At 50.4% G+C, this 10305-nt stretch overlaps 1 protein-coding gene across 3 annotated transcripts in view; it reads right to left on the minus strand.

Annotated features, from left to right (window-relative positions):
* Positions 1-10079, minus strand: part of USP28 (ubiquitin specific peptidase 28) — a 76944-nt gene extending 66865 nt beyond the window's left edge. For all 3 annotated transcript variants that reach the window (XM_066606919.1, XM_066606920.1, XM_066606918.1), the window contains exon 1: positions 9904-10079. In XM_066606919.1, the coding sequence (XP_066463016.1) occupies positions 9904-10059 (156 nt within the window). In that variant the 5' untranslated portion in view covers positions 10060-10079. The remainder of the gene's footprint in view (positions 1-9903) is intronic.
* Positions 10080-10305: the final 226 nt, after the last annotated feature.

The following is a 10305-nucleotide window of genomic DNA, read 5'->3' on the forward strand; positions in this document are numbered from 1 at the left end:
CACACCAGCAGTGGGGGCAGTGTGCCACTCTACAGAAAAGGCAGGATTGGGGCTCTCCCCCCCAAGATTTCAAACATGAACACCTTTTCAGTGTCCAAACTGACGCTGGATTAGTTGCTGAGGACAATACAGTTCCACTTTGTAGCAGTCCAGTTTCAGTGTTCACGGTGGGTGTCAAAGACCGTATGCTTAATGGGCCTGGTGAGAACAAATGCTCTTCAGCTAAGCATCTGGAAATGGTTTTGATGGACACAGGGGTGAAACCATGGTAGGTATGACAGACAATGTTAGAGTTGGAGCTGCTCATGCTTGTTGGACGTCGATCTCTACTGGTGGTCTGTCAAGAAGGATGCATGCAACCACTGCTCCCATCACCTTCTAACAGTCTGGTCAGAACGGCCAAGGTGGTGGCAATTCATCAATACGGCCATCCAGCTTCTTGCATTACAATAATGCACCCCCCCCCCCCCCCCCCCATCCCTAACCCCTCAACTGAGCAAAAACTCTCTTTAATTGCGTCATAGAGTCACATCTTGTGGTCAATAAGTTCTACACAAGCAAAAAATAAAATAAGAGGTCACTACACCCAAGGAGCCTCCGAGAGCCTTTTTATAGGCCAAGGGTGGAGCCACTTTTAGGACCTCAGGTGGCAAGACTGTTCATCTAATCACACCAATCTCATCATTAACATATCAACCTGAGATGTAACTGCATGCCGAGTTTTGCAGCAAAACGACAACTTCTTCTAGGGGTGGGATTTAGAGTAAAAAGATGGTCATGTATGTGCACAACAGCGTGCTTGAATGTGGCCATCTTTGGCAGCGCCAAATTAATACAATGGCAATGCATATGCTGACTACATTCATTCAGAGGACTTTTGGGACCCCCATGCTCATGATCACTTGGATCCCCCCTGATAAAATAGTTACGTCATATCCTGTGGATAGATAAGAACTTCATCTTTTGGGAGAACGCCTTTGATGAATAAATCTGTAATGGCAGCAAAGCTTTTCAGGTATATAAGCGTATATAGCGTTCACATCAGCGGTATTCTGGCAGTGGAGAATGGCGGACCATGGACCTCCATAACTCCATTAAAAATGGTTTTCTTAGAAGTTCAATGAATAAAAGTAACTTTCTGCCATTGGTTCCAGTGTGCTGTCCAGCCTCGACACCAGTGCCAATCCCTTTCAAGGCTATAAATGAGGCTCAACAAGACTGAAGACCTCCCACCTTCTCCTACACCCCCCGAGCCCAGCTTTATAACCTTATTAACCACAAAGTCGATGCCGGTCACCAGCGCACACACACTTAAAGCGCAAAACTTAAAATCAGACATTTGCTCAACCCTAAACTCACACTCTGCCTATTCATCTTACCGCTATTGGCTTGTCTCTTCTAGCAGCTCGCCAGGTGGACCAGAGAACAGCGTGCGAAGAGCGGGTCTACCGTACAACATACTCTTTAAAAACAGAGTATGCCTTAAAGGCCCTAAACTGCTTGTCACTGACTATAGCACAGAGATTTGTGTCCGTTTTCTGGTCGCTGTCTGCGCAGGAGCTGCACCTGAACAGACATTAACTGGATCGTGCCGACGTACAGACGCAGGAGCTCCCGTGGCTGCGCATGCACTCGACATCTTCGGTTATAGCACCTGCGCAGGAGAGGACGCCTCCAGGGATACGCGAGAAACCCGTCACATGGGAAGATCGTGTGACCACCACCGTGTTGGGTCCTTCTGATACAGAGATGGTAGTTCTGCAGTGTTACATAGCCAGGGACTTTCTACTGAGCAGCGGGGTAAAGTGGGACCGTTACAGTTATGTGCCACAACCAACAGTTTAGGCCCTTTAGGGCGCTATCACACGGGCGACAAAGTCGCGAGATTTTCTCACGATGTGACAGTGCTACAAATCGCATCTATGTGAAGCCCATGCTTTCATGGTTTTCGTGCGATGCAACTTTTACAGTAGGAAGTCGTATCTTTTACCCTAAAATAACCCCTGGCTGTATTAAAAAAAAAAAAAAAAAAAATAGATAAGATCACCTAAGAGGCCCTGTCCGCTCTCTCCTCTACAGCTCCACCACACTTTTCTATAGTCTTCAGCCAGTGCATCCTGGTCAGAGGTTCAAAAACCCCACCACCAGGCAGTGCTGACTCTGATTGGCTCTCGAGCGTCGCAGCTCAGCCAATCACTGCAGCACTCAATGAACAAATCACAGGCATTCAATACGTTGGCTGCGAGTGGCTCTCGAGCGTCGCAGCTCAGCCAATCAGAGAACCTCTGACCAGGAAGTGTTGCCTGAAAACTACAAGCAAGTGTTCCAGAGCTGCGGAGAAGAAGTGCGCCAGAGCGGACAGCACCTAATAAGTGAAGCTTTTTTTTTAAAGTTTTTAAAAGGTAGACAGGGCTTATTTTCGGGGTAGGGCTTATATTTCAAGACCCCCCTCACCCCCCCCCCCCCCCAAAAAAAAACTCATACAAAAAAGTGCACGACTTTGTAGCAACACAAAATCACGATATTGCCGTGAGAAAATGCTGCGATATCGCACAGGACACAGATGCGATATTGCTGTGTTTTTTTCGCAGCGATATCGCTGTTGCCTGTGTGAAAGAAGCCTTAAGGATATATACCGTATACACTCGAGTATTAGCCGACCTGAGTATAAGCCGAGTCAATAGGTTTAACCATAAAAAACTGGTAAAACTTATTGACGCGAGTATATACTAGGTAAAGAAAAACTGCAATACTCTCCTCCCAGTCGGCGTCTGTGTCCTCGGCGCTATGGCATCCCGGCGGTGCGGCAAGCTGCTTGAGAATTCTCCCCGCTGTCATCTCCCTGCTCCGCTTTGAATTCCCCCGCCATCAGCACTGTGTAGGTAAGTGCTGTGATTGGATCGAGCGCAAGCCAATCACAGCCGGAGCTCGATAAACCAATCACAGCCATTCAGTGGTGTCATCCACTGAATGGCTGTGAATGATGGAGCACCAGCTGTGATTGGCTGGTGCTCGATCTAATCACAGCGCTTACCTACACAGAGTGCTGATGGCGGGGGAATTCAAAGCCGAGCAGGGAAAATTCTCAAGCAGCTTGCCGCACAGTGGAGGCGACCATCACGCAGGGGACACAGACGCAGGCGAGTATTGCAGGTTTTTTTTTTTGTTTTTTTTTTACCTCACTCGAATATAAGCCGAGAGGGGCTTTTTTCAGCATAAAAAAAGATGCTGAAAAACTAGGCTTATACTCGAGTATATATGGTATTTATGAAGTGCTCAACCACCTTTTAGGCCGTGTTCACATGTAGCAGATTTTGGAGCGGAACCAGATAACAATCCACATTTTTTTTGTGTGAAATTACCAGGGAATTGGATTGGAAAGGGTTAATGACTTCTCCTCAGGATAGGTAACCCTGCCAATTAGCTGTTTGAAGAGGCCACGCTGCTCGGGTGAACATGGCCACATATTCTCAGGCCAATGACGTTACATTCATTCATCACATGGCCCTTCAGATGAATGGCATGGAGCTGCTTTAGTAGGCACAGGCGCCCTGATATGTATGGCACTGTGCCTAGTATGCAGTGAAGAGGTCACTAACAGCTGATCAGCAGGGTCCCTGGCAGCGGACGCCCACCTATCTGATGACCTATCCCGAGGATTAGTCAGCAATATTCTAGTCCTGGAAAACCCTTTAGTCCCCAGCAGAACTCCCAGACTCGGCCTTGAGGTTCTGTTGTGGATTTCCATGCGGATCCACGTGTATTTACCCAAGTCCATCGGGCGTAGCTGCACGCTGCTGTCCAACGCAGATTCCTCACGGAAACCATGCCAGGAGTAATTGTTTTTTTTTCTGCCACGCAGATTTCAAAATTAGTGCCCCTTGGCGTGGGTTTTGTTGCGGATTCTAAGCCGAAATCCATGCCATAGTTCATAAGGCGCTGACTATGTTTTTGCATGCAAATCCTCGGCAGAATACTGATGTTCAGCGCTGTATTTCTGGCGTCCATTATAGTGTCTGCGCTGGAAGGATCTGACACTTTAATTACATGTAAACATGCCCTAAAGGCTGCAAAAACTGTGCAGCACTTCCATTGTGTGACCGTACCGACTGGGGCGACCCACGGAGGAAGAAGCACACGGACAAACCAAGGGAAGCAGGAAACCAGAAGACAAGGGGAGACGCTTAAGCAGAGAGAACCAGTGGTCTGAGCTCAGGGGGGCAGCAGTGAGGATCCCTACAGTCTCCCTATGACAACACTGCACAGGTTAGAAGTGTTGTCATAGGGACAGAGACAGTGAGTGCAGGTACAGGGCCACAAACTTTCAACACTAAAAAGAGACTGTCACCTACAAGATAAGCTTCTGGGCTGAGAGTAAATGACCCACTGAGTCCGAAGATGGAAGCGGTATACTCAACTCCCCCGTCGTTAGCGCTGGAAGCCGCTGCTGAATGCATTAAGTAGTGCTGCCAAGTAGGCCGCCTATTATAAAATTTGAGCGTGTGGATTACGGAGGAGCGTCGCTCAATGCACTGCAACAGGGGCTTCCAGCGCCGACACCGGGGGAACGACGGGGAGGCAAGTATAACATTAAAGGTTCTGCTAGACGGAAAGATCATCAGTCAAAAAAAATCGTTCCAATGAGCAAAAGTGAACGCTAATCGTTCGGTCTACACGTGAGCCAACGACTGGACACTAATCGGTCACTTCTCATTCGTCATTTTATTCAGGCATAAATACCATTGTTGGCTCATTCGCTTAGCGTTCGGTTTACACATTTGTTCATTCCCCTTCATTCACTTATACAGGAATGTGAATGACTGAACGATTCTCGTTTGAATGAGCTAATGAGGCTGCACGAGAGCGAATGAGCCCATGTGACGTCACTCACACGTTCACACAATGGCAGGCTCATCTACAAAGGAACCCTTCCATCTCCGACTCCGCGGGTCGCCTCCTCTCAGTCCATAGGCTTACCTTGTAGGGCTACAAGTAGGCGAGGGGTGTCCTTTAAGAACATGGAGAACCTACCGCAGGGTTGACCTTGTAGATATGAGCCGCGCACCATCATCCTAAACATTGGACAGCCAAGTTGTGATTCATTTCTGAGTCTGCAGCCGCCGGCCCCCCACAATAGCTTTGGGATGTGACGGACTCTTTATGTACATGAATGTGTGAACAGTCTCTACATTAGTACAACTGGATATTGTACAGAGACCCCCAATCAGGAACCCCCTCTCTACGAGCAGCCCCCACTAACCAGGGATTACATGGTGGCCCATTGATTGGATAGGAGGCCAAGCATATCCACTTGCAATAAACTTTTACTACCAGACAGACTATGTGGCCGATATCCCTAACATAAGAGTAGGGCAGAGCCTCTCATGAGCGCCCTGAACTCTGAAGCATACTTTCTATTGTCCTGTGCCATCTGTCATACTAATCCTTGGAAGAAACACTTCTATGGGTTATTAACTAGGCCAAAGCATTAGGGCTCAGATGTATGCAGCAAGCCCGTACTGCCGTCTAGTGGGGGGCCGCATGGCCACTGTGCGCGGCTCTACAGGATCCATTAGGTGGGGTATCTACAGAGATATTCTCCAGTAGAAGTCATGGAGGATGCCAAGATTCGTCTATCATGTCAGACTTGTATGGACGGCACCTTCCAGAACTTCACTAGCTGCACAAGGCCAAGCTCCTTCCTAGGTCAGCCGTGAAGTCATCTCATAACCCCTTCCTGACCACCATGGACAGAAGCAAGTCTTATTGCAGATCTTTATACCAAAGCTGGACAAATTCCCGAAGCCTGGAGGCTCAGAAATGTACTACTGGGCCCTCTTAAAGGGCTTTTCAGATAGATGCAGCACTCATTACCGTGACCGTGTAACATGGTATGTAAGGCCGGAAAAAGACGTGTCCATACAGTTCAGCCCCTTAACCCCTGATGTCGGTCCAGAGGAAGGCAAAAAACCCCAATGAGGTAGAAGACAATCTTCCCCATTTAAAGGAAAAACTTTCCTCCTGACTCCAATCTGGCAGCCAGAATAATCCCCGATCACCGACCCATCTGAAGTAATCAGTGATTCTAACATAGTATGGTAACGCAAAAGAAAGGCGTCCCAGGCCCTCTTGTACTCTTATCGAGTTCTCCATCACCACGTCCTCAGTAAAGAACCTCCTTCTCGGTCGGTGTAGAAACCTTCTTTCCTCTAGACCACAGGTATGTGTGTGTGTGTCTGGACGTATATGTGCAGAATGGTGTGCGTGTGTATGCGCAGAATGGTGTGCGTCTGTATGTGCAGAATGGTGTGCGTCACTGGCCACTATGGAGGACCTTATTACCAATCGGGCCACTGTGGTGTTTTTTACTTAACGGTCTTACAATTAGAATCGGCCCTTTGAAGACAACCATAAGGCTGATGTGGCCCTCGGAGAAAATGAGTTTGACATCCCTGCTCTAGACCTAGAGGGCGCCCCCTTGTTACAGTCACAGTCCTGGGCATACATAGATGGGGGAGATCTCTGTTGTCCCCTAATATATTTATAGTTATTTGGTCACTCCTCAGATGTCTTTTCTCTAAACTAAATAACCAACTTTGATAACCTCTCTGGGTATTGTAGTTCGCCCATTCCGTTTATTACTTTAATTGCCCGCCTTTGTGTCCACTCAAGCTCCTTCTTGAGTACCGGTGCCAAAACAGTCCACAATATTTCATGTGTGGTCTGACCCATGACTTGTAAAGAAGAACAATGTCTCTAGAACCTCTTTTGATGCACCTCGTGATGCCTTGGCAGCAGCTGCCTGACACTGGTTACTCCAGTTCAAGGGGTTTTCCATTGAAATACTATTGATGACCTAACCTCAGGAAAGGTCATCAATAGTTGAACAGCTGCGGTCTGTCGCTCGGGATCCCAACTGATCAGCTGTGCGGGCACAAGCTGTCAGCGCTGCAACACCACCGAGGTTGGAGCAGAAGCCGTGCCTGTAGTTAAAAGCGCCGGCACTACATGGGGTTGTCCGCGCATAGACTTCCACTCCAAATACACAGAAGGTTGGAGCAGAAGCCTCCACACCAACCTCCTTCTATTGGCTGTCACTTGTAATTGTTGGCACGGCTCCCATTGATTTCAATGAGAGCTGTGCCTGCAGTTACAAGCGCCAGCCACTACACAGAGGCCTCCGCGACGTCCTGAATGTTATTGTGGCGCTGACAGCTTGTGCCCGCTCAGCTGATCGGTCGGGATCCCGAGCAACGGACCCCAGCTGATCAACTATTGATGATCTATCATCAATAGTATTTCCATGGAAAACCCCTTTAAGCTTACAGTTAACATCCCCAAGGCCTTTGCCATGTCAGTGCCACCCAGTGGGTTCCCATTTACTATGTAATGGCGACATGCATTTCCCTGTCCGTGTGCAGAACCTTACATTCATCAGTGTTAAACCTCATTTGCCAGTTTTGTGCCCCAGTTTATCCAGATCCTCCTGCAATCTCCTTGCACCCCCTCTTAGGCCAGGCCCCCGCTCACACAGGCCAGGCCCCCGCTCACACAGGCCAGGCCCCCGCTCACACAGGCCAGGCCCCCGCTCACACAGGCCAGGCCCCCGCTCACACAGGCCAGGCCCCCGCTCACACAGGTGCTTGTGAACACGCTAGGATTTCTAACGCCGCGTTTAAAGCTGCGTTATCAAGCGTTTTACAGCACAGTCATAAACACAGCCCAGCGAGCCGATAATGCCAGAACTGAAAAACCGCAGCTGAAAACGCGGTAACCCTGTTCGCTTCAATGGGCAAAGCATCGGGTTTAAAAGGCAGAAACCATGAAAACAGAACAGACGGCGCTTGAAAAACGCTACGTTTTAACACTTGTCTGAGAAGCCCCATTGAAATCAATAATAGCGATTGACAGCGTTTAGTACTGCGCTGAAAACGCAGCAAGCAACCGTTTTGTGGGAGCGGCCTAAGGTTCTTTTCCTAGTTTTGTGTCCCCTGCAAATCTTGCCGTTTTCCTGCCCAACCCTTCTGCCGGTCACTAATAAATGTATTATAAAGCGTAGCGCCCGGCGAGGACGACGTGTATTTCACTGTAATGCCTTGTAGTTAGAGGGGTTACCGAAACTGATATTGTTGCCCAATCCTATCTATTTTAGCACAACTATGGCGGATAGAGACCCCCATTAGCTGCGCAATTTTCTCTGTTCCCCTCCTGCTACAGCGGCACCCATCATTTCCATACCAACCTTCTGTTGGGTTACTTCTACCCTGGCTCTAGTCCAGCAACGCCCAGCCCCGCCCCTTGGCGCATGCTACCAGTCTCCGCGAACACGGGTATACAAGGCGCATCCGGCTGTGACCCATGCACCCGGTTAGTGACAAAGGCCGGCTCCAACCCCTCATTCCCTCAAGGCGACATCGCCACTGGCGTCACATCCTCACGGTCGGCGGCAGTAAACGGGAGCGGACCGCAAGTCAGTGGAGAAAAAAATACAGTCCAGGTCGGTCCGCAAGCAGATTAGATGTATTAAATGGGGTGATCCAGGCAGAGACCCCAAGGGGATTGTTTCCACGTCACCGATGGTCCTTTCACACGGGCTGATTACCGGACGCTCATTGGCCCAATAATCAGCGCCGTGAATACATCAGCTGGTCTATGCGCCATCGGCACGCGTCCTTCTGGCAGGCTACGGGCAAGCGCCATATCAGGCCGAGAGACCCGGCGCAGCTTCACACTTACAAACTTACGATTTCAGAAAAACAAAGCGCGTCGCTTCTGTGAAAATATCAGTCAGCACACGGACAGAAGACACGCCTGTGCGAACGCTGTCAAAAGACCTTTTCTGCGGGACGGAATATTCGGCAGAAGCGTACTGGAACTGCAAACCGACAACCGCCGATTTCGGATGCCAAACGTTGTATGCTGACGTTTTCAGGCCTGTACCAGCAGCGCGGATATCTGGGGCCGAATATCCCGCAGTCAGCGTATCGCACAACGCCGTAGCGGGATATGTTTGCAAGGTCCCCAGGGTGCGCCACACACAGGTAGGGGGCTTCCCCAGCTACACTCGGGGTTCCACATCTGAGAAAGGGGAATCCCCTAAATCCAAACGGCTCCGGACAGCGCTGGACGGACCCCAGTGACTAGAACGGGGTCCGCCCGCGTTCCACCCAGATGGCTGGTTTTTGGAGGAAAGAAAAAGTATTTTTTCTTGGGGTATTTTCAGGCCCATCTATGGAGGACCCCCCGACCGGAGGACCCCCCGACCGGAGGACCCGCCGCAGATCACGCCACTTAGATGAAACGTCTGACCGCGCCAATGAATACAAAGACATACTCGCTGCAACTAACGGTCCATCTCCACGTGTGACCCTTCTGCAGCTCGCCCTATGGTGGGGTGATCCTGCCCCAGAACCGTCCGTTATTCCTGACCGGATACAATTATCATTATTTCCACTATTAGATTAACAGGATTATAAACATCCGGCACGCACTGGAAAAAAAGCCGCACATCGCAAGACGTATTCCTGACAAGACGCATCGCAGCCAAACTCGTATATGTCCGCAAGCGCCATACTGCTCCGTATTCCTCTGGCCGACCGCGCTCGCCCGTATGTATGGCCTTTTACGGATAGGAAATCGGATGAAATAGGTTTTCGGAGTGAATCCCCCTGCTGCCCCACCAGAGCCTCCCCCTCGCCCCCAGCACAGCGTCACACAGGAAATAGCTGCTCACACTTTGGGGGCTAAACTTTAGAGAACTTTCCAGAAGAAGCGGCACAGACATGACAGTCCGCCGGTCAGCCGCTATTAATAGCGCGCAGGCAGTGCATGCTGGGAGATGTAGTCCGCAGCGGCATACATAGGCCGCCGGGCACAGCGGCTCCCTCCCCCTCATTCCCTCACCGTGCAGCGGGCAGAGCGGCTCCCTCCGGCCGTCTCCGCTTCCTCCTCGTCTCCTTCCTCTTCCTCCTCCTGTTCGTCGGGCTGCCGCTCGGTAGTCATGTTATTCCCGGTCATTACTGCTGCGGTCAGACCGCGTGTCCCCGTCCTCACTGACATCTCCGAGCGCCAGGAGCCCCGCCCACCTCCGCTGTGGCCCCGCCCCCCCTAGTAGACCTCTATGGCGGGAGCCTTCCTCAGGTCGCGGCGTGACGTCACGAGGTCCGGCTGTCCGCAGAGCTAACGGGTAGTTCTGCCATCTGTCATGGCTGCGGTGAGGCAGGAAGAGGGGCTGATAACGCCTGTAGGAGGTGGACAGCACTGAGTTATGGGGGCACATACTTCTGACGTCACAGTAAACTCACA

Source organism: Eleutherodactylus coqui, chromosome 6 (genome assembly GCF_035609145.1).
Source record: "Eleutherodactylus coqui strain aEleCoq1 chromosome 6, aEleCoq1.hap1, whole genome shotgun sequence".
NCBI lineage: Eukaryota > Metazoa > Chordata > Amphibia > Anura > Eleutherodactylidae > Eleutherodactylus > Eleutherodactylus coqui.